Source organism: Phocoena sinus, chromosome 11 (genome assembly GCF_008692025.1).
Source record: "Phocoena sinus isolate mPhoSin1 chromosome 11, mPhoSin1.pri, whole genome shotgun sequence".
In the NCBI taxonomy this organism is placed as follows: Eukaryota; Metazoa; Chordata; class Mammalia; order Artiodactyla; family Phocoenidae; genus Phocoena; species Phocoena sinus.
This window is the reverse complement of record NC_045773.1, coordinates 90,350,440-90,375,401: the sequence shown is the minus strand read 5'-3', so window position 1 is coordinate 90,375,401 and position 24,962 is coordinate 90,350,440. Positions and strand designations below refer to the sequence as shown.

General features: G+C 41.9%; 1 protein-coding gene and 1 pseudogene across 1 annotated transcript in view; one reads left to right on the top strand and one right to left on the bottom strand.

The window, feature by feature from the left end:
- KIF13A (kinesin family member 13A) overlaps positions 1 to 24,962 on the bottom strand; it is a 218,578-nt gene that overhangs the window by 3,752 nt on the left and 189,864 nt on the right. The window contains 15 exon segments of the mRNA XM_032648491.1: positions 2 to 799; positions 7,021 to 7,125; positions 7,641 to 7,792; positions 9,483 to 9,588; positions 10,662 to 10,709; positions 12,493 to 12,566; positions 13,536 to 13,692; positions 13,842 to 13,934; positions 14,646 to 14,822; positions 15,326 to 15,450; positions 16,823 to 16,878; positions 17,702 to 17,828; positions 19,565 to 19,664; positions 21,291 to 21,329; positions 24,782 to 24,928. Of these exon segments, the coding sequence (XP_032504382.1) occupies positions 2 to 799; positions 7,021 to 7,125; positions 7,641 to 7,792; positions 9,483 to 9,588; positions 10,662 to 10,709; positions 12,493 to 12,566; positions 13,536 to 13,692; positions 13,842 to 13,934; positions 14,646 to 14,822; positions 15,326 to 15,450; positions 16,823 to 16,878; positions 17,702 to 17,828; positions 19,565 to 19,664; positions 21,291 to 21,329; positions 24,782 to 24,928 (2,304 nt within the window).
- On the top strand, positions 15,839 to 15,980 carry LOC116762980 (annotated as a pseudogene).

Below are 24,962 nucleotides of genomic sequence, written 5' to 3'. Positions count from 1 at the left end.
TTATCACCTGGTCACTCTTTGCTGAGGAACACAGCTGGCCAGGGTCCTGTGGCCCATCTGAGACACTCTTACTGTCCATTGTATTTGGTAGGTTCCTCCTACTCGAAAGTTCTCCAGCAGAAGGATCTGTCAAACCATCAAAATCTCTCCCATCTGACACACCCATAAACTCTGTGAAAGAATGGTCCTCGAGGATGTTTGTGGTGTGTTCTATGGTCACCTCCCTGGGGCAGAATTCCCTGGCCGGCGGGCCATTTTTGCTGGAGCAGGCATCTTGTTCTGAACATGAGCTGGTCCTACAGCACGTTTTGGAGTTTTTCTCAGGGATGCTTTGGGATGATGGGCTCCCTTTGGCTAAGGCACTGTTTTCCTTGAGTGGCACCATAGTTATCTTATCCTTTACCAAGCCTCTTTCTAGTTCTGTCAACTCTTTGTTTGAGGATGGTCGGAAGTCATGCACAAGTGATGCTCCGGGATGCTCACTGGAGTCTGCATCCTTTGTCTGAAGGGCCAGCTGATCTGAGCTGTCACTAGAAGGGACCACCATGTCAGACAGGGTGGCATTGGAGGCACTATGGGAAAAGTAGCCACTGGTGATGCTGCTGGTGGTGGGGCTGCAGGACACTTCTTTCTCCAGGACCTTTGAGTTCGTCAAATCGACTTTAGAAGAAAACCACTCTCTGTTCTCCAAGCTGGCATTGTAAACGCTGAAGTCGGCAAACTCCACAGGTACGTAAGGCTGTGAACTTATCAGCTTCCGGTTAAGAGCTTCTAGATCGTTTTCCTCCTCTTCAGAGTCCTACAGAAATGAAGCAAAAGTCAGCCACGAGCTCCTTACAGCAACTGCATTGTTGAGACAGGCTGTAAACACTTTACTGTTAAAGGCATTCACCTTCCCATGTTTCTAGTGTTTTTTGTTTTTGTTTTCTGAGTTTGGTTAAATCTTGTCAACTCTCCTGGACAAAGGTACATTATCCTCAGAGATCTGTGAGCATGAACCCATTACCATCCAAGATGAAAAGATTTATTTCTTCTGTGCTCACTCACTAATAATTAGAAACCTTTCCTCCCCTGGTTTAAAGGAAAGGATGGAAGGAAGTGCAGTAGACTTTTAATTAGTTCCTCATGATTAGTTTTCAGTTGGAGATGTTCTCTTTTCTAATTAAATGAGTAGAGGGACAGCCAGAGGCAGAGAAGAGCTGCTGTTTCATATGTTCTTACAATCCTCACCTTGGGGAGCAAAGTGCAGATAAACATGATGATTTGCAAAACGTTTCTGAGCTATTTTATGGGGAGGAAGGGCCGTAAATAAAGATACCCCAATGGCGAAAGGGAAAAGAACGCGATTTCAACATCCATTCTCAGTATTACACTAAATATTGTAAGTCTGTAAAATACTGAATTAATCTGACAATTACTATTTTCTAGCATTTTTGAGAAGCATGGAAGAGGATTTGACTAGAAAGTGAGGAAGATAGTGAGAGTTAAATGAAAATCTCTTTTGTCAAATAGCTTTAGGATTCTGTTTATAAAGATTGGTAAATATGCAAGAGTGGCTGTTATCATCTTCCAATCTCTCTCCCTGAGTGCATGATTCTTTTAAATTTGGTGGAAAACAATATAAAACACATGGGCATTTTATTTTCAAATAAAAATAAATGATATTACTATCTAGTCATTTCTAATTAACCTCATATACATCTGATGACACTGCAACTATTCCTTTTCTCTTTTAAAACCTGACTTTCAGTCAACAATATTCATCAAGCATCCTCTACATGCCAGTCATTGTCCTAAGAACTGGGAACACCAACGCTGAGCAAAGACAGGCATGGTCCCTACCCTTGGGGAGTTACGACTGTGGTCCTTGCTCGAAGGATAACCCTGGACACTGCTGGGTGGATGAAATTTCCATCAGTATAACAACAGAGTAACTGTAAAGACCTGGAACCAAAACATTAACATTACTCATTTCCAGAGAGAGAAAAAGAGAGAGAAGAGGTGAGGAAGAGAGAAGGATGGGGAGGGTGAGGAAAAGCACGCTCCACGGATAAAGCAGATGGGAGTTTACGAATGAACATAAATTTCATCTGCTGAATTTTATAGCAATATTTTCTTTTCTATCTCACAAGATGCTAAATACCTAAAAAATAGCTTAATACTCTTTTTAGATTTTAAAGTAGCTTGAATATAAATTAGTTAAAAGCATCAGTAGTCTTAATTCCTTGTCTATTAATTAAAGGTGACTATCAAATAACAGTGATAAAATTCCAGAAATCAGCAAAACAAAATTTTTGGCAACACTAACCTCTCTGTCTTATCTTTAGCTGTCTTCTAATTAAATAGCACTGTTCAAAAGGGGGTGGGGTAGAGAGTGCTCTCCCTAATGTTGAGAGGAAACGTTTAGTAAAGGAGCAAAAATTGGACAGAACTGTCAGAATCAGTAACCTGCGCTATATTTTCTAGATTCTCTACCTGACTTGTTTAGACTCAAAATTGGATTTCAGGTGTTTGTTTCTCTTATATTTCCTTCTAATTTAAGCTGGCAAAGAAACATAATCCCCAAGCCCAAGAGTCTCTGATGCAATTAATTACTAAAAAGTTAGCTGTTGCAAGGAAAACCAAATTTGAAGATAAGAATTTATAATTTGGGGCCTCTTTTTATGCCTGAAGTTACTTCTTCCTAACACTGAGGACAGGTTTGTCATCCTAAAATACAACTTTGCTGAGTGAAATGTTCAAGCACGAGTTTAATGTGTAGAAATAGGTATACACTAAAGGATTAGAATGACCTTAGTAAAACTGAAGAGTCTACAAAAACAAATAGGGATCAGTACCTAGTTATGCACTTGGGGTGGGGTTAAGGTTAGGGCAGTGACCTAAAGAGAAAGGCTAAAGGAGTGGGGACAACAAGTTCCAGAAGAAAGAAAACTGAGTAGAGATGAATCATGTTCCAACATGTAAACGGAGATGGAAAGTTTACGAAGTTATGCCTTCCAAGGAGAAAAGAGGACTTACTTGGCTTAAATTGCATTTTAAGGGAATTTGGTTAGATTTTTTTGGGGGGGAGACAGTATTGCTTGGTTCTGTACCTTTTATTTATTATTATTTAAAAAATTTTTTTTCTTTTTTTAAAAATAAATTTATTTATTTATTTATTTTGGCTGTGTTGGGTCTTCATTGCTGCACATGGCGAGCGGGGGCTGCTCTTTGTTGCGGTGCGTGGTCTTCTCACTGCAGTGGCTTCTCTTGTTGCGGAGCACGGGCTCTAGGGCTTCAGTAGTTGTGGCTCGCAGGCTCTAGAGCACAGGCTCAGTAGTTGTGGTGCACGGACTTAGTTGCTCCACAGCATGTGGGATCTTCCTGGACCAGGACTCGAACCCATGTCCCCTGCACTGGCAGGTAGATTCTCAACCACTGCGCCACCAGGGAAGCCCCATTTTACTTATTTTTTTTATTGAAGTGTAGTTGATTTACAACGTTCTGTTAGTTTCTGTTGTACAGCAAAGGGATTCAGTTATACAGTATATACTGTTTTTCAGATTCTTTTCCATTATAGGTTATCCCAAGGTATTGAATAGAGTTCCCTGTGCTATACAGTAGGACCTTGCTGTTTATCTATTTTATATATTAGATAAACATTTTATACCAGAAACATTATTTATCATTTTACTTTAAAGGAGACTAAACTAAGAACCTTCCTACTGTGTCTTAAGGACAAAAAGAATGAAAACTCTTCCTAAAAGTGGGACATGGAGTCAAGTTCTCAAGCTTCTCTACAGCTACAATAGTCATGATTTGATTTTTGAGATTTAGTTTATGCAGCTGATATTCACCTATAGACAAAACACCTTGATTTTAAGAAGGAATCAAAACCCACATTAAAACAGTGACCTTCTGGACTTCCCTGGTGGCGCAGTGGTTAAGAGTCCTCCTGCCAATGCAGGGGACACGGGTTCAAGCCCTGGTCCGGGAAGATCCCACATGCTGCAGAGCAACTAAGCCCGTGAGCCACAACTGCTGAGCCTGCGATCTAGAGCCCGCGAGCCACAACTACTGAGCCCGCACGCCACAACTACTGAAGCCCGCGCGCCTAGAGCCCGTGCTCTGCAACAAGAAAAGCCACCACGATGAGAAGCCCGCACTCTGCAGCGAAGAGTAGTCCCCGCTCACCACAACTAGAGAAAGCCCGTGCACAGCAATGCAGACCCAACGCAGCCAAAAATAAAATAAATTTTTTAAAAATTAAAAAAACCCAAAAAAACAGTGACCTTCTGAGTGACTTTCACCTGATTAAAGTCATTTTCACTCCCACTCTAATCAGTTGTCCCTCAGAGAGATGGTCTGTTTTCAAAAAGACTCCATCAGCCAAGGGTCTCCAGTACTTCTGTCCATGGTACTAAGGGGAGGGCAGCCCCTTTTTAGGAACAGCAGCAGCAGGTAATGAAACTGCACTGTCTTTGGGAGCCTCTGGAGTCAGCCCAATTCGGCCGAGGGATGGGGTTTTTGTTCTGATGCTCTCGTTAAGTGTGAGACCTTGGGCAAATCACTCAACAAGTCTCGTGTTTCCTCTTCTGTAAAACGAGAGACAAAAACCGTATGCTGTCTATGCAAGACCCAAGAGAGGGAGAACTGACTTTCTTTCTGCTCTTCTGTCTGCATCATGACTTAAAAAGAGAGACTCCAAAGGCACACTGTTGCTTTTATCTTATTCACAGAAGACACAAAGTATATTTATCTATCTTCCCAAATTGATGAGACAACAAAGGAAAAAAAAAAAAGACTCTTTTCAGACATCTGCCCCAGAGCTACATGAGAATAAATGTGTGTAGTTTTAAGCCAAAAAAAAAAAAAAAAAAAAAAAAATTAAGCACGGCTATATTTACTGTATTTTATGTGAAACGACAGGTTTCTTTGGTAACTGGATGGGCTGCAAAATAAAAGGAACAATGTCCCAATATCGCTTCTCAAAAATGATTGCAAACTCCTTTGATCAGACTGAACCATTGATTCGCCCTCTAATTTTCCAAGAGTGGAAAAGGAAAGAAAGTGAATAGGGAACACAGGAATAAAGCAGTTTATATCCATTTGTAAGAAGAGGAATAAAATGAAATCTTCCAAGAGAGAGACTAGAACCTCGGATCAAGCAAGTAATATTCTTATAATCTACCAAAACATCCTCTATCTGCAGTAAATCAGACAGTCCAATAGTTTCAGAGCTGAAGGGTGTGCAGTGCGCTAGATTTCTAAGGAGAGGAGAGGCAGGTCTCTCAAGTAAGATCGCAGCAAGAAAAATGGTTCCATCAAACCCTGCTGAGTGGGTTTCATGGTGTGTCTGATCACACAGAATCTAACTGCTGCTCAAAACTTCCTGGGTTTTTCCAAGAGAATCTGGTTCCATTCTACCCTCTGCTAGCTAAAAGCCCTGAGATGGGTTTTATTTTAAAATAATAAAAGGAAAGTAAAGAAAATAACTATAATGCAAATTGTGAACAGTGAAACTAGCTGCTGGGAAGCCCCAGAAGGGCCATCCAGCAGTCCCTTGATGGTGTGCTCTACCAAAATGTACTGTTAAAATAGGTTAAAATTTAGTGCCCGTGCAGCATGGTGATGGGTACCACATCAATAAACAGACAGAACCAACCAGCCAGAGAACGGAAGGGGTAATAGATTAGCCACCTGGCCTTTTTAGCCCATGCTGAAGCCTTTAGTAATTAAGCAGGGGGAGGTCACGTATGTGACTGAAGAGTTCACTAAGATTGGGAGGGGTGAGGGGCAGCTGTTGGCGTGTAGGCTCTTCTCCAGCAGGGACTGGGGGGCGAGGGGGACTTTGGGAGAGAAGGACAGGGAGGACACAGAGACAGTGGGGGGGAGAGGGACACAGAGGGGAGGGGAAAATGATGCCTTTCCTTCTTTCCTCCATGGACAGGAAGAGTGAGAAGTCATTTCTTAAGATCCCCTAGTGCTCCAAGCATGCAGGAGCCTGGCCTGCTACATGTCTGGGTCAAGTTCTAGTCAGCTTCACACAGTGTGCGTTTGCAGCATATTCTAGAACCTAGAGGTTAAAAGACCTCATGCTGATGACCCTTTGGAATGAGTCTGACATGGTGCAGCTGGGAAAGGAAAGGGCCCACACTCTGCCCACAGAGCAGACTGCATGCGGGTGTGAACATCAAGCAGCCCACTCCAGCTCCAAGCTGCACCCAAAGTGTAGGAAACCATAGGAGAGGGAAAGCTGAGACACAGAATCAGAGAATTCTTTCCAGGCATGAGAATACACACTTGCATTTTTGAACTGAGGTATCGCTTATGATCCCAAGTGCCTGGTACATAGTGTTTTAAAAACTCTCCAATTTGAAATGTGAAAACCAAGTGCCAGGGAATGAGGTTTTTCAGGTAAAGTTTCAACCTACCAGTGGTAAAATACAGGTAAGCCCTCCTGAAAGCAGGACTGACACCGAGGGAGCTGGAATCTATTTTGCCAGCAAATTAAAAGAGGCTACCTGAGAGGTACAGATGATGAGGATGGGCAGTGATGGATGGTGGAGAGGCTACAAACTACAGGGTAATCTTGACAATAGCATCAGGCAACACAAAAAAAGCTCTCAAACACCCACAGCTAAACGAAAGAATACTTACTCCAAGTAAGTGCAATTCCTCTATGCAGATTAACTTCAGAATCTGGGCAATATGCACAGGCTCATTAGAAAGATTCATTATTAGTTAAAGTGATCTCTGTGTTACGCTTTTTAAAGATGAGAATCATTAAAAGTGGCTTTTTCCTTTACACTAAGCAAAATAATAATAAGTATATAAATAGAAGGAACACTTAGAAAAATCACAGGTCACGGCCACATCCATGCAAAATTTCATTACTGATGATCACGTGTTTTTTTTTAAAAAAAAAAAGCCAAGACTCAATACAGATCTTAATTTCTTCTTAAGTATTTGGATGACTGTCTGTGAAAGGGCCTTAAACCCACCACCAGGCAATATGACAGAAATGGTTCCAGGACTTACAATCTTCTTCCCACGTTTGCTATTGTGTTCTACAGGCATGCTGCTGCCATTGCTTCCCGAGGGCACAATGCAGCCAGGGTTATGTGCCTGAGGTGGAGACATGCTCTGCAAAGGTTAAGACACACAGATGCATCACACACAGAAGACAACGACGGCCGACATACACGCTAAATACGTGCACGTTAGGAAAGCAATGCAAACACTTGTATTACACATGAGTAGTGCAGCCAACAACTGTGCAGGCTTGAGTCAAACTACTGATGAAATCTGACAAGACTACACAAATTCTATGGCAAATAGCATAACCAAATTTATCAAATAAAAAAAAATGCCTTTCATATTTTCAAAACACCTAGGGGACATCTCTTTCTCATTTGAAATAAATACTCTGAAAACAGCCATAAACACAAAGAAAACAACAGCAGTAACAACAAACAAAACACTCTACCATGACCCTGTGTGCTTGAGAAAGAGATGTTTACTCCAGAACAGGAACCATGGAGTGATAACCCATACATGTCAACACGTGGCATCTGACTTTGTTAATGCACAGCGTTCCTTCTCCACAGGCATAACACGTCCATTCTATCGTACATGGTACAGACAAGTCAAGCATTTACCTCCTGGCTTAGAAGAGGCCTTGCTTCAAGCGCCATCCTTTTCTTATGCTCTTCTTTTACAGGCATTAGGGGCTTGAAAAACTTTGGCGGCTGAGGTGAGAATGCTTTAAAAGGGCTGACTGTTAAGGCATGAGGATTCTCTGACGTACAACCTGGGGAAGACAAAAGGCATGGGTTTATGGGCACAGAGCACCTTAACCAACACACAAGAAGCGAGGCAGTGACCAAGCCAGAGGAATATCTGGCGTAACAAAGAGATTAGTATGTGAGTACAGCTGACCCTTGAACATCTCAGGTTTGAACTGCGTGGGTCCACTTATATGCTGTTCATGCTATGCTTTCTGAATGAAATGCTCTCTCTGCTTTTCCTTTTTTTCAATAAATATACAGTCGGCACTCCACAGTCTCGGGTTGTTTTGGTATACGCAGGGGCTCCTGGAACCAGTCCCCCGTGGATACTCAAAGATGACTGTACTTGGCTGAGCATTAAAACGGAGGTAGGCAAAAATGCAGATATATCTACAAAGTTACAAAGAGTCATCAAAGGGCTGGACAGCAGCAAAGAAATCAGAAACCAAATTTTCTACCTTCTTTTCAAGATCCAGCTTAAGCATCACTTAACAGACCAATTTCAACTCATGCTGATTTTCTTTTTTTAAAAACTTTTTGTTTGTTTGTTTGTTTATGGCTGCGTTGGGTCTTTGTTGCTGCGTGTGGGCTTTCTCTAGTTGCGGCGAGTGGGGGCTTCTCTTGTTGCAGAGCACGGGCTCTAGGCGCACGGGCTTCAGTAGTTGTGGCACTCAGGCTCATCAGTTGTGGCTCACGGGCTCTAGAGCACAGGCTCAGTAGTTGTGGTGCATGGGCTTAGCTGCTCTGCGGCATGTGGGATCTTACCGGACCAGGGCTCGAACCCGTGTCCTCTGCACTGGCAGGCGGATTCCCAACCACTGCGCCACGAGGGAAGCCCCCATGCTGATTCTCTATCTCTCTGAATTCTCAGAGCCCTTATATTCTATACATGCATTTTGGCATTTTATCATTTCCTAACTTATTATTTTCTATGTACATGTCCACAGTTGGATTTTAAGATCTCGGCATCTGTCACTGCATATAGCAAGGACAGGCTCAATACATACCCAATGAGTGAGCACTTTTCCCTCAAGCCACCCTGCTCCATATGACTAAAGAAGGACGATTCTTCTTTCTTGCTTTTACTCATTTCTTACCTTTTTGGGCTTCTCTTTCTCCTTCTATGTTTTCTCCTCAATTCATTGGTACAATGGCACACAGTAGGTAAAATATAAGGGATAAGTAAGGTAACAGAGCCGATTTACATATCCTAAGAATGCTGTTCCCTTCAGGGCATTGGGAGATTATATATTATATTTAGGTAATAATGTTGTCATCAAATTCATTTCTGGTGTCAGTTTTGAAATTTCCTTAGGGACCAGAGACATGTTCTCCTAAAATATACTTTGATACCAGCACAAAAACGTGACGGAGGTGGATATTCTTTTGGTAAAGAATGAAATCTAACCTTAATGTAATAAGATATGTGTGTCTCAAAACTGACTTCAAAATCAGGAAATGATACATGAAATGTGATTTGAAAATTACAAGTGTTGCACAAAAAGCCTATTATTAATTGTATGATATAATGGATACAAAGCAAAAAAAAAAAGTGAACAGGATATGTTCTATTCAAGAAGACAGTTTTGGATCATCTAGCAAACTAGAATTTCAGCTTCCTACCATATTATATGTCATTTATAAAAAAATTTCCCCCCATGCCTTTCCTAAGAAATTATAAAGAAATAACACAGAAAAAAGTCTCACCACTACCTTCTTTACTCCTTCGAGGTGAATCCCTGGGCAAAGTTCCATAACATGATACATCCTGGTAACTGGGGCTGTAGTCAGACATGTCTAACTGGTTCTCTGGCCAACCCTACAAGGTAGAAACATGGGTTAACCGTAATTAAGTCCCTCTAAAATGAGAAATGGGGACTTCCCTGGTGGTCCAGTGGTTAGGACTCTGCACTCCCAATGCAGGGGATACAGGTTCGACGCCTGGTCAGGGAACTAAGATCCCACGTGCCACGCAGTGCACCAAAAAAAAAAAAAAAGAGAGTGAGAGAGAGAAATGAAGCCTGATTTGAAGGTTGTTTTCTATTTTTTAATGGCAGTATGTGCTCTTCATTTATTTTTATTATTAAATAGATCTAACATGTAGAAAAGTACTGAACAATATGACAAGTGCTATCATGCCCAAGGTATACCTGGAGTGAATAAATAATTTAAAGACCAAACAACAACACTTTTGAGAGTAAAACAGTTCCACTGATATTTTTTCTGGGTAGTAGGCATAAACTTGAACTTTCCCAGGCAAACTTGGTGGTACAATTACTCTACATATACTTGAGATTTAAAAGTTCCAAGCTGGCATAAGATATAGGTATAGTAAAGGGAGAAACCTCCTCCTTAATATCATATAAACTTAGTAAATCCTACTTCAACTTCTCAGGAGATGTCTATCTCCAAGGACTAGATTTTAAACTTCTTGAAGACATAATGTGTGCTTATACTTTTTGAATCATCTACTGTCCCTAGAATAGTAATTTACATACAATATATGTTAAAGAAATATTTGAATATGATAACGCTGTAAAATGTCCTTAATTTCAAGGTCCTAATTTTCCGCATTTGAAATAATTTTGATTTTGCTATGGTGGATGTAATACCTTCTTAAGTCATTTAGAGTTAGACCCATAAACACACAGATATTTATTCAATTATGTGTCGTATGATCCTGATATGGAAGGTGTCACGCTAAGTAACAATGTAACACTCAGAGTGCACAGCAATTTCACATCAAGTATTTGAACTTGGAAATGGACATGTAGAGACAATGATCTGCATCAGGTTACGGTGGGAAGTCCAGAGATTTTAAAAACACCAATATATTCTAACTTTCCAGACTTAGATTCTACTAATAACCTGGCCATGCCCACGGGTACACACCTTATCATCATCGTCAAAGCCAGAAAGGTCTGGTCGACTAGAAGAGACCTGTAAGGGATGAATGGTTTTATCAATGTGGTTTATATATTTAACATAACTAACTAAATAAAATATCACACATACAGTTGAAGGCTGTTATGACCTTCTCCTTCCCTCTTTCTTTCTTCTAATATTTATTATTTCCTTATTTATTTGAATTTATTATAATTCTGCTCTAATATTTATCATTACCCTCTTTAAAAATATTCTGATTTTCTTTTTCTAACTTAAAATATTTTTATCCATAAATAGTTCTTTATGAATCTCTAAAAGATAAGAAATTCCTACTCCCTTTTTAAAACCATAATACCATTACCACATCTTAAAAAAATTAAGTGATTCCTAAATAGCATCAGATATCCCATTAGTGGTCAAATGTCTATAAACATTATCACAGTTAATTTTGAATCAGGATCAAGACAGTTAATATACTGCAACTGGATGATATATCTTGTAAGTCTTTTTTAATTTATGAGCTTTCCCTTTTCTCTAGATCATTTTTTTCCTGTAATGTTTCCCACGGTCTGGATTTTGTTAAATGAATCCCTGTGGTATCATTTAACATTTTCCTCTGTCCCCTGTAAATATTAGTAGTTAGATCTACAGTCGTGACCACACTTAGGTTCAATTTTTTTTGGGGGGTAGAATACTTCATAGGTGGTCTTTCCTTACTTTTAAAGATATATGTTTTCCTCATTATTTTTAATATAATTAATATTTTAATAACATTTATAATATAAGATCTATAAATTTCCTAACAATAGCTCTAGCTCTTTCATTTTCTCTACCATCTAGTATTCTGCAGTATAAATGGAATAACAGGAAACTTAGAGCCAAGGATTTCCCTCCAAGTACCACTTTAACTGCATCCCTCAACTGTTGATATACGTACCACTTTTTATTATCATTCAGTTCTAAATACATCCTAATTTCCATTATGATCTCTTCTTTGATGCCTAAATTAATTAGAAGACTTTTTTCAATTTACAACTATATGAGTCTCCTATTATCAATTTTAAGAACTGAACTGTGGTCAGAAGAAGTAATCTGCATGAAAGTGATTGTAGGGATTTGCTTTTCGGACTACTGTTAAGACAGCTTTCATAAACATTTACTGTGTGTTTAATCATTATCTGACAATTCTTGAGAACGGGAAGGTAAATAACAGTTTTCCTTGAGAAGATCTGACTTTCTCTCTGCTGCTCCTGCAAAGAGGCTACTTTGCAGTGGTCCACGTACTGCTCTGTTCTTTCTTCCCATGACAACGCTCCCCTCCACTGGACGTAGCTTCTCTCAGTTGGATTTCCTCTATGGAATGGTTGAGGAAGGTAATCAAAATAAAGACCAGGCATTATGGAAGGGTCTCTATGGAGGAGTCTGGTGCCCTATCACCCTGATGGGCAGCACAGTAAGATCCATTGGGGCAGCTAGAAGGGGGAATGTAAACAGGCTCAAGAGAGCACTCAGCACCTCTGGCAGCAGGATTTCTACCTGACTCGACCATCCTTAAACCAACTACATTCTATTTACATCTCAAAAAACGTCTTTCAAGGACATAACTTTATGGAGAGAAATTTGCAAGATTCCACTAAAAGCTCAGGCACGTTACACGTAAGGGCTCTCTGGTAAGCTTCGCTAGAAAAGAGGAGCGGGCTTGGCACCTTGGGATGCCCACACTGGTGCCGAATGTTCTATCCCCACCTGTAAACCCCGACCGGAGGTCCCCTGACTTGCTGCACCCCAAACCCTGAGATGCGTCACGCGGGAGGCAGCCCCTCGCGGGTGAGCTCACATTATGAACATTTGGTGTGCTGAGGCTTCGCCGCAGGTGCCGAGCTTTGGTGGAAAGCGCTTCTTTGACCGTGACTGCCTGCAAATTTGAAAAGGACATTTATTTTTCTTCCTCTGATGACAAAAGTAATATATGTTTATTGTGGAGGATTTAGAAAGTATAGAAATAAAGATCATTTCAATCCTACACTCCCTCTCCCCCCATATTTACAAAACTGTAATCGTATTGTATCCATTTTTTTTTTTTTTTGGCTTAATTTATCAAAAGCATTCCTCATAAATAAAACCAGGAAAACTGAAGAACTAAAGACATTTATGTTGTGGACTTTTATATAGGTGGGCAGAGAAAACATGGATGAAATACCACTAACTATATATCTCACTTGGGAAATTACAATCAACTTTTATGCTGCTTGTGTTTCACTCGTGCAGCAGTTTAGGTGGGACTAAAGGAAGATTCTTCTGACAGATGCCAACCTTAGTCCTCTTGCCGTTCAAAGCACACTTTCCATAACTTCGGCTACTGCCTTGATTGAATGACATCTCCTGTGCAGTTCCACTACCTAGTGGATTATTTTCACCTGAATATCCTGCTTTTGCCACAGAAGTTAATCTGGATCCAAAAATTAGGGAGAGAATATGTGGTTAAGCACGTGGGCTTCGGAGTCAAGCTTTCTGGGTTTACATCCAACTTTGTACCCCTTCTTAGCTGGGTCACCTTGGGCAGGTTGGCTAACTTCTGTCAGCCTCAGTTTTCTCATTTATAAATGGGAATTATGACAGTATTCACCTTGCAGGGCTATCTTGAAGATTAAATGAAATAATGTATCACTATTACTTAGGTGGTATTCAATAAAAGGTAGTCATTTGAATTTGTGTTACTAGTTTGTCAAAGTAACTATTTTGTCTAATAAGAGGGCTACTCTCTACCAGTTTTTCTTCTCTGATAGATTGAGAGAGAAGGTGTTTGGGAAATACATTCATCTTTGTCCATTTGGGGTGAAGGCTGGTGATCTCACCCTCTGGTCCAGATGCTGCAGTTACTTGCCTGCCGGAGCCGTTCCAGGCTCAGGATGTTCTCCACCTGCAGCACGCCTCGTGTATACTTCTCGATGTACGTCTCCCCGTCTGCTGTGCCTTCGTTCTCACTCCTCGCTGCCAGGAGAGCCAGAGTCTCCCGGTCCTCAATCTCCTCTGTTGCCTAACGAGACAAGAAGGCAATTAGAATACTTTTACCTGAACAACATTTTTCTCAAAACAGTGGTGAGAAAATGATTTAAAAGTTTTGAGATTTAACGCATTCTCCAATACTCACATTTTGATATTTTTAAAAAGTAATACATACTTTACCTTTGGTATGTTGGATACTATTTCATAGGTTACACCACAGGAATAAAATATATTCTTCAGTGATATTCTCCTCTTTAAACTCTGGGTGAAACTCTGGTAGAAAAGGAAAGCTGAATTAAGCGATGTGGAAAATAGAAGTTATTTAGTATTTTACAAATTGCAAAAGCATCATCAATTACTATGTTTTTGATATACACACAACACTTAGTAAAACAGAAAAAAACTGAATGGAAAAATCCTTGTCTCCAATCCTGAAGGACAATAACGTCCAGCTGTAATTGAGGGATTAGACTGCAGGATTTGCAGCTGATCCAGGGTTTTTCTGTGGTTGCTCCTTTTTCCCACTTGCCATCTTTCTACTTGATCTTGTCAGGGTTTAATGAATCTATCCTGGCACAGTCAGAAGTCAACTCAGAGGATCAGTTTTGCTGACAGCACCTCTGAGATGAGATCTGGGGAAGCATTAGGACAGAAATTTATTTGGAGCCTATCTTTGTCCTGGTTTTGTCACTAACCCTCTTGGACCAGGCGCTTAACCTTTTTCAAACAATAAAATGTCATAACTCCCCTGCCTCCTAAGATTATGGGCCTCAAATCGGTCAAGGTGGAAAAGTCCTTTGGTGGATGACATTTACCTCTGCTATCCTCATACCCTGTTATCTTGGATAAATGAGAATCAGATTATAACCTGGTAGCGATGTGCATAGCCGCTGTATTAACACCCCCAAACACTACTTTGTGATAGAGAGAAGGAAAAATCTTTGTGCTCATGTACGAAACGGCACAATCAGGCCCCGTTACTACCTGTTTGTTGTAAATATTGGCTGCAATCCGTTTTCGTAATACCAGCTCCATAGCAGCCGGGTGGCTGAGCTGGACTGTGGTCTTCACTATCAGGTAAATCCGTTCATTTTGTGGGGTGACCCTATTCAAGTGAACGGAATCATGCACCGAGGAGTCCCAGGAGGCTGTGGCTGAAACCTAGGGATGGGGGAAGGATGGGGACATGGAAACAAGACAACTCAGGTGGAGCAGTTTTATGTCATGCACTAGAAAGAAAATAAATGCAACTCTACATTGAATCATAGATGTTTTTCCTCGCCTTTTTTAAAAAAAAGATTTATTTATTTATTATTTATTTTGGCTGCGAGGAGGGGTCTTAGTTGCAGCATGCGGGATCTTTAGTTGCGGCACGCGGGATCCTTAGCTGTGGCACACGGGCTTCTTAGTTGCGGCATGCATGCGGGATCTAGTTCCCCAACCAGGTATCGAACCCAGGCCCCCTGCATTGGAACCACGGAGTCTTACCCACTGGACCACCAGGTAAGTCCCTCCTTGCCTTTTTGACAACACACACATTCTATTTTTTAAAGTTCCCAGTCCTCTTTCCCAAAGTCCAGACCACAGCAGTTTAATGGGCAGAGAGGCCCACAGGCATGTGCATTAATCTGAAGCCCTTTAAGAGATTCTTAAAGGTCAGTTACCTCCTCATCACTGTGCTTTATGATGGGCAGGTAGAAAAACTGGCTGCCATGCTCCTTGGGGAGGATGGAGTTCACGCCCGATGCATGGGGGCCCACAAGCTGCTCATTGGCACTGAGGTCATCCGCTGACCAAGTCCAGGGCACAGAAGCAAAAGTGGGGGAAACAGATTTTTTAAGCAAGCATCCAAAATTTTTAAATATGCTCTTTACAGATGAAGTTTACATGTAATGCAATTTTATTGAGTTTTTCATTCCTGCAGTTGAAACAGCACCTCCACTAACTACAACAGCTTCTATCCTTTACAGAAACAACTCCAGGAGCCAAAAAGGTGCCTTTGTGACTCTCCTATAAATGGACGGAATATATTCTATATGTAGTCCTGGGAGCAAATATTTTCACTACATAAACACACCTTAGAATTTTGCTGCTTTCTGTCAATTCCTCCTTTAACGTAGCGTTAAGTTTGTGGTCCTACTTACATAACTTACACTAAATTAGAGATGTGAGTGGTTATCGCTTCTCGGCCTTTTGGCTAAGATCAAGTGTAGAGATTTGGGTAGTTAAATTATCAATTTAGAAACAAAGTTCTGAGCACTTGGGAGAAATGTGAAGACCATCTTTTTCCAATGTCCTACCCAGTGTAGGATTCACCCTTCACAAATCTCTGTATATAGTCATCCAGTCTTCGCTTGTATAATGGGGAACCTCCAATAATGGGGAACTCACCACTTCATGAGGCAACGGTCTATTTCTAGGCTTTTAAAAAAACTGTTCATATGAAGAGCCAAAGCCAACCTCCTGTGTCTTCCATTCATCCATTACTGGTCTTCCCTCCAGAAGACAGGTTTTCAGGCTGTGCTTTTAGGATCCCAAGGGCCCTGCAGAAAGGCCTGCCAGAGCCTGCCCATCCCCAAACTCAGCAACTCTGCTTTCGTATTCCACACATGGGGTTCCATTCACAAGTTCATACTGAAAATGGATTTTACTGCTAAAACACATTGAAAACCCTTGTTCTGTATTTGCCCAGGGTCAATCGAATTTCTACAGTAAAGGACAACCCTTCATGCAGGGTTACAGATGATCGTGTTCTAGAAACAAAACAAATGGGGGTGGGGTGGGGTGGGGAGCAAAGGGCACCAGTCAGAAATGCAGATTCCTGGGCACCTGCAATGCATAAAGATTCAGATCTCTAAGGGTGATTACCTTCTCAGGTAATTTCCATGTCCATTACTATTTCAGAGCAATAACTGCTCTCATGCCTTTGTATGCAATTCTCAATCTCTCAAGTGCTGTCTTTTTAAGAATAAATTTCCACATCTGTCTTCTAGTGATTCGACATGTCATGGCTTTATATATTTGGTTGGAGTAAAAATGTCACCTAAATATGGCATGTGCGTGATTATGCAAGTGATTTAAGGGTCAAAATACTGCGGGTCTGATTAGATTACAAACCTAATTCAATGTGATAAGCCTTGGAACATCAGGTTCAAACTTACCGTTCAAATCAAGGAAGAGAACAGGTATGTGGGTTTCCATTCCAGGTGGTGGGATCCTAAATTTAATAACAATATTTAATCATAACAAAATATGTGTTTTACATCTTGTTAAATAACCAAACACGACAGAGGTATGAAAGCAGAAGAGAACCACTGTGGAGTCAGATACAGGTTCTACAAATGAGATATTTTCACAGATCTTGTCACCCTTCTTAACACAAATCATGGGAATTATGTGACTTATATAAAGAACTACAGTCATATGAATTACATGTAATTAATTGAAACACAGATTATTTGAAGGCTTTCTGAGAATAATTCTAGTGATGGGAAGAAGGGAAGTGGCTATGGTTAGAGGAGGAACAGGGGACAGGATCGATTTGCCTCCAGAGCCCAGGATCCCATGCTGTTTCTTCTGGGCATTAGGACTGACTGATCAATCCACTGACTGACTCATCATTGTGGATGCAGTGCTTAAGTGCTGACTCTCTGTTGAGTCAAAATAAACAGGCAGGAGGGCAAATAAGAAGACATATCTTCTGCCCTTTTCAAGTATGCTCTGGAAACACCCTTCTTTCGACCCAAGATATGAGAATGTCTGGAGATCAGGTAATCATGTCCAAGGTGCTCATGCCAAGGGCTGGAGGGCTGTCTGTCTGACTCCTGGCCAGTGATAAGTGCTCGCTGGCTTCCTGTGAGTGGAAGATGCTGGCAGTGGGCAAGAAGAAGACGGAGGGGAGAACTAGGGCTGGGTGGCCCTTCCCTGGACAGCTCACGGTACTTAACATTTTCTGTGACAGTCCTGGCAGGTCACTCGCATGACCCGCCACAGACCACGGCACCATTGTCAGGCCTGCCCAGAAGGAAGGGCGGACTCACCAGTCGGCAGGCGCCCCGGGGATCCCGCTGCCCGGCGCAGGCACCAACACGGCATTCCTCTCCTCCGTCAGCCCCACCCACTGCTCCACCAGACGGGCTTCCCGCTCTACGTCATCCTCTGTCTTCTCTGTGGGACAAAACGAGGGCATGAATGCCAAGAGGGAGAAAGGACAGTTTCTAAATTTAAATCTATTTGCACTCAGTGGTACCCACAAGTGCCTTAAACATCCACGGTGTCCCAAATAGGGAATTGAGGCTTTGAAGTTTAAGACGGAGCACCCAGACAAGCTCAGAGAGGCTAGGACACTAGCCTAACAGATCATAAACCCAGGAAGAGTGGAAAGAGCGTTGGAACAGGGATTAGAAGACTTGGGTTATTTTTCTAGTTCTGTAATTTTGGAAGGTCGTTCAACAGATGAGTCTTAGCTTCCTAATTTGTCAAATAGGGTTAATACAAGTCATGTCTACTTCACGCACCTGTCAGATGGATCAAGTGCAATAATGGATGTGACATTGCTTTATAAAACCACACATCATTTTATAAGGATAGAGGATTAAAAAACACCATATATTGCACTCTGCAAAACTAACTTGTTTTCCTCCATGCTCGTTATGAAAGGGATTTTATTTGATCTATTTTGCAATCCTCTTAGCCTAGTTCAACTCTGGAGTTACCTGGGCATAGGCAAAGTGAGCTTTCATTAGCAGGTTGAGTACACACATACACACACTGAGGCCAAGAGCAGAACGCGGAGGCAAGATGTTTTACTGGGGAAGGACTTTCGCCGACTTCTGCATGAAGCGGATTCACATACAGAACACGTCCTTGGGTGGAGAACCAACCACACTGAGTAAATCGTTCACTCAGGATGAGAAACCGGGGTTTTATTTTTTATTTTTAACTCATTTTTACTTATTTATTTTTGGCTGTGTTGGGTCTTCGTTGAGCTGTGCGGCCTTCTCATTGCAGTGGCTTCTCTTGTTGTGGAGCACAGGCTCTAGGTGCGCGGGCTCAGTAGTTGTGGCGCATGGGCTTAGCTGCTCCATGGCATGTGGGATCTTCCCGGACCAGGGCACGAACCTGTGTCCCCTGTATTGGCAGGGGGATTCTCAACCACTGCATCACCAGGGAAGCCTGAAACCAGGGTTTTAGGAGCAGATTTCTGCTCTAGAATCCAAGTGGCCATTGCCAGCGTAAGCAAACTGAATCCTCGGAGCTGGGTGGTGGCGAGTGGACCTGCAGGCCGGCTTCAGGCCACCCCAAAGGAGCCAAAAGCATGGCTACCGCCCAATGGTAGCCACAGCCCACCTGCCAAGTGTCGTGGCTTCAGAAGTGACCCTTTAGCTGCTGTCAGTCCCAGGTTCTGAGCCTCGAATACCTCATGTGGAGGTGTCGATATTGATGGCATTTGCATTCATCAAAACAAAATCTGAATTTAACGTTTAATGTCAGTTAACTCAAGTAATGAAACATTACTTTCAAATTCAGAGCCTGCTTAAACACTGTACACTAATGATTCCTAATATCTATAATTGTCATGGGGTCAAAAAGCTAAGACACAGCAGTCCAGCTAAGGGAGGAAAACAGCCTACCACTACTGTCTAGAAGTGAAAAAACTATTCCCAGCCAAGAGTTTAATCTCATATACCTTTTTTTTTTTTTGCGGTACGCGGGCCTCTCACTGTTATGGTCTCTCCCTTTGCGGAGCACAGGCTCCGGACGCGCAGGCCCAGCGGCCATGGCTCACGGGCCCAGCCGCTCCGCAGCACGTGGGATCCTCCCGGACCGGGGCACGAACCCGCGTCCCCTGCATCGGTAGGCGGACTCCCAACCACTGCGCCACCAGGGGAGCCCTCACATACCTTTTTTATTGCTGACTTTTTTAATCTGTTCATCTAGGTATTCTCGCCGTTTAATGAGGGCATCAGACCACCTCTCTCTCACACAGTTTAAGTCTTCTTCCTGGCATCAGGGAAGGAAAACATTTTCCTGTAGAGTGCACAGATAACTATTTCTTTTTTTAAAAAAAAAAAGATGTTTAAATTGATTAGGAAACTTTTCATTAGGAAAGGCCATTGAACACTGCTGTGTGATTAATATGCAGGAAAGCAAAGAGGCCTCAGGAACACTGCATGCTGATTGAGGATCCCATGACTCAGAAATCAGAGCCCCCGGATTTCCAAAAAGATAATTATGCTTAAAAGCAAGAGAAGCTCAAACTACACCAGCTGCTGGATGAGTCTTATATGGTATGGGCGTGCATGTATTTAAGTTGTAGCTATTCGTTTGAAGGGTTTGTGATTCTAAGCAGAAGGACACCAGACACACAGCCCAAATCACAAAGCAGCAAATGGAATGGAAAACGACAGGCATTTTCATCATTCAGAGCTCGATGGCTGGATAAGATGTATTTTCTGAAAGGCAAAGAATAGATCAGTGGAGAACTTTTCAAACTTGCTGCAAAGGTTTTACCTCCAACCGCTACCATGAGGCTAACCGAAAACTTCCCATGCAAGAAGCCAACATGCAGTCAGCCATGCTGAGAACTCCCAGAAGCAGCCGCTGGACTCAACTGTGAACCACGTGGCAGCAAGCGCACAGACAGCCACAGGACGTTAGTTAATGGCGTTGCTGAGATCCAAGGGGATACTGGTATCTCCCTTACCATTTGTTTTTACTTGCTTGTTTTCTTTCTTAGTAAAGTTATGAGGTGGGAAAGCCACCTACCAATTCTATTCTGGATGCTCTTTGACTTCCCTAATTCCGGCCTAACCCTTAAGATGTTACATTAAGAGCAGACACCTGAGAACTTCTGAGGCTTTACCTACAATGGACCCACATTTTACTTATAGGAAGGCACACCAGGAAAACATGCTTTTAAAATTTATGTAGAGAATCAGTACAAACAAAGACTGGGAACCAACCCAGAAAAGTTCATCTTGGTTTGCCACCTTGACCATTACTGTTATCCCACATTCCATAGACAGTAGGCCAGTCAGCCCTGACTAGGTAAAACTTCACGTTTGCATATATTTTTTCTCCCCTAGATTTCCAAAAAGAGATTAAAGCTCAGAGCTAAATTCTCCAGGTTATGAATAAGATTGGCCTTAAAGAGAGAAGAAAACTGGCTAAATAAAACCATGTGCTTAAAATGTCGTCAGTTTTCCTAACCGGCAAAAGTCTTTAAAAAATACAATGGCACGTTAGAACAGTACTACTCTCTTAGATATAAGGAGCTAACTGCAGGTTCACATAGGAAAGACAGGTCTGCTTAAAGATTATGGAAGGATAACTACAATTCTTAAGATCATCAATTTAATACAGTGAGAGTGGTCTTATTTAGAAAGGCTTTACGAGCCAGCAATTTGAGATGGCATAGCAAAAGTGCAGTATCTGCTTATAAATTTTGAACTGACAGGGAAATAGTATTGTATCCCTGATTACACTGAAAGCAAGTCAAAACCGAGTGAAAACTGCATATTCTTGCTCTCCGTTCCTCCTTTCCTCCTCCCTGCCCTCGGCTTTGCGAATGCTGGCAATTAGCAGCAGCTGTGCCCCATGCCACAGGATTGACAGCAGCAGTAATACCTGATAACTATCCATATCATCACCATCCTCATCATCTCTCTGGTAGAGAAAAAATAAACACAAAGGACATGCATTTTTTTTTTTCTCAAACAGCACACAAGGAAAATAAGTCTTTAAGCTTAACACACACATTACAATGGATAGCACACACAACATCGGCATAATAAAACATTTAACTGAATCTCAAAAAGTGGATGTAATTCACTTGTCTATAATTACTTAAAGAATTTAAGATTTAATTTTTTTCTTTAATAGAGAAAGCAGTCATTTAAAAATGGGAACTCTCTCAGATTCTCTTAGCTGGGGATTGGACACAACCCTGCTATGGCACTGTTATGCAAACAGTCACTATTTGTTTCTGGGTGAGCTATCTGACTGAGATTTAGAATGGGCAGAACTAGAAAGGACTTTAGGGAGTCTCTTGGTCAGGTTTTAGCTGTGAGGCAGCTAAGGCCTGAAGGATGAAATGACTGAAACCAAGGTTCACACAGATAGTGGCAGGGTCAGGACTGGAGGCCAGGTCTGCGCCCTTGTCCCTGCACCACACCACTGTCACTGTGAAATCATCACAGGGGAAGACCCACCAGGAAGCTAAGACTCCACATACAGTCAGCCCTCCTTATCTGCACGTTCCACACCTGCAGATTCAACCAACCACAGAACCTTCCTGATTGGAGGGCCAAGTGTACTAGGCCATTTTATATAAGAGACTTGAACATTCTCAGATTTTAGTATCCAAGGGGGGGAGGGTTCTGGAACCAATCCCCCCTGATACCGAGGGAAGACTGTAGAAGGTTCTGTATACTGTACCACTGCAGTAAGAGCACAGCCCACTATTTTGGATACATGGCTCTATCATTATCCACTGTTGGATATGTCAGTATCCATGCCAATCAGGAGAGAAAAATCAGAACTGTCCTAAACCCATGGCAACATTTTACAATAATTACATAAACTAAGCATTTTGGCAAAACATTTGCAAAACAAAATCATCGTGTGAAAAAAAAAAAAGGTTTCAGTTGAGACAATTTTCCTTAGAAACAAGAATAAAGAGGGAACTCCCTGGCGGTCCAGTGGTTGGGACTCTGCTCTCACTGCCGAGGGCCTGGGTTCAATCCTTAGTCGGGGAACTAAAATCCCACAAGCTGTGCAGCCAAAAAAAAAGAAGAAAAGAAAGAAACAAGAATAAAGAAATCCCCATTTGTAGGGAATATCCATCTCTATGGAGGCAGGTTCTACTCAAAATGAATACTGGGTCATGTAACAACCTTCTTTAATTTTTCTATGGTTATTGGAGGATTAATATTAAAAAAGGAACTGGAGTGGCCTAGTCAGACAAAAGACAAACTTTTTTTTCAAATGCCTTAAAAAATATAATTACACTATTTTCATATCTAAGTATACTTCAAAATATACTGCCTTTTAAAAGTGCTTTAAAAATACTGTTAAGATTATTCTCTGTGTAGACTTTAAAATAAACTTTAGTTTTAGTTTGGTAACCACCATTTTCATTTGGATAACTCCAACTTCAGTAGTAAGCCCACTACTGAAATAATTTTTCTCAAATTAATTCCTCCTATTAATGAATAAAGTACAAACAGCTCTAATTTATCATTATCTTTTAGGCTAAGAAGATACTTCTATTCAACAAAAACTAGCTTGAGCTTTCATGATGTAGAACTGTTGTGACATCAGCATATTCTGGATTGGCTCAAGCTACTGCATCAAAATAATTCTTTTTTTTTTTTGCGGTACGCAGGCCTCTCACTGTCGTGGCCTCTCCCGTCACAGAGCACAGGCTCCAGACGCGCAGGCTCAGCGGCCATGGCTCATGGGCCCAGCCGCTCCACGGCACGTGGGATCTTCCCGGACCGGGGCACAAACCCGTGTCCCCTGCATCGACAGGCGGACTCTCAACCACTGCGCCACCAGGGAAGCCCACATCAAAATAATTCTGAAGTACTATGTCAACAACAAAAATGGTACTGGACATGACCTCGAGCATGGCAGCAAAGAAAAATAAAAGCTTTAAAACAGTCACAGTTTAAATTTGCATGACAGATACTATAAGAAGAGCATTCAACACTGGGGGAAGGCAGATATTTGAGAGCTCAAATTTTGACAAAAATCAGTTTTAACTCAAGAGGTATAGCTGTTTTTAAAAGTGCAAACAATCAATCCTTGCAATGTTCATCAAACAGGAATAGTCAGCCAGTTGGTGATCCATGTTCATAGGTCATAATTCACACACACAGATTCAAAGTTTTATCTAAGATCAGAGATTTATTAAGCCACAAAATTTTATGGCAGAAAGGGACCTCAGAGAATTATTACGTCTACCTCATCATTTCAGAGGAAAGAAAAGGGGAACTTGAAGTTTAAATTACTCAGTTAAGTCAAACAAAACTTAAGAACCCAGGTCTCCTCACTCCAAGTCTGTGCTCTTTCTACCAGTCCCTGCAGTTGCCCCCGGAGCTGATGGCCAAGTGGGGGACAACCCAACTTCCCCTCCACATACAGCGAAAAGTCTGGTGGAGAAGCCTCCCTGGAAACAGCAGACTCCAGCCTCACAACTCCATTCATACTCTTCCCAGGCTTTGAGTCGGAGGCAGTTCTGGCCTGGGATGAGGAAGGCAGTGTCTGACACAGCTGTGCCTGCCTTACGGCCCAACAGTCCAAGCCAATGTTTCAGTAAAGTCTTTGCTGCCATGAAGCCAAAAGGAAACTGAGATGGAAGATGAACCCTTCTCAAGATAGGCTGGGCTTACGCCCAGACTCTACAGAGAAAAGTTTTCTCCCCATCATGGCAGGGAGTGTGTTCCCCGTCATGTGTGGCAGTGAGAGAACTGGAATTCAATGGTCTGATTCTTCCCAGTCCCTAATTACATCTGATAGTAAAGTGGGGACTTGGTGAAGCACCTGCGTTCTTTCAGGCCCCTGGGGACAAGTTCCTGATCTTACAGTTTATTGTGACTGGTAAATAAGATGAATTCTTAGCTGGTTCCATCTTTTAATTTTTTTTTTAAGTGAGAAAAGAAGGTTTAGCAAAAGGAGATTTAATGAACAAAAATGATCATGAGGACAACTTCCAATTAAAAAGTAAAGCTTTCAGAGAGCTGGTTAAGTATGCCAGTGTATGGGGGCAACTTTCTATTAATAAAAGTGGATCAGGCCAAAGCCAGCAATATCAAACACCCAACATAATTTGGGCCAGATATAAAATAAATCCTGCCTAAAGTAAATGAGCACTGTAGCATCGATGTGTGTTTATAAATAAAATTATTATTAATCGGCACTAAGCCAACACAGTAATTTAAACCTAGCAAAAAGGCAACGGACGGAAATATGGATGGGGTGGCGGAGGCCAATACATGCTTAAGGCAAGGAGTTCAGTTATATTCCTGAACAGGTCTCCGTCACAGATCACTGACCACCTTAATTCTACACTAACCAATCTTTGTTAAATACTGTTTGCAATCTGTTGGTCTCACCTGGTAACTGTCCAGCCCTCTCTGGAGCTTGGTGGACCTGGCGGTCACGCAGCCAATGGAGATGGACAAGATAGCTTCGACCATGAGTGGCAGTGTCCCAGAACGCTGGACAGGCTTCACTGTGACTTGCACTCTCCGGGAATGACCCTGCAGGGGCGGGGGTGTGATGCGGAAATGGGGA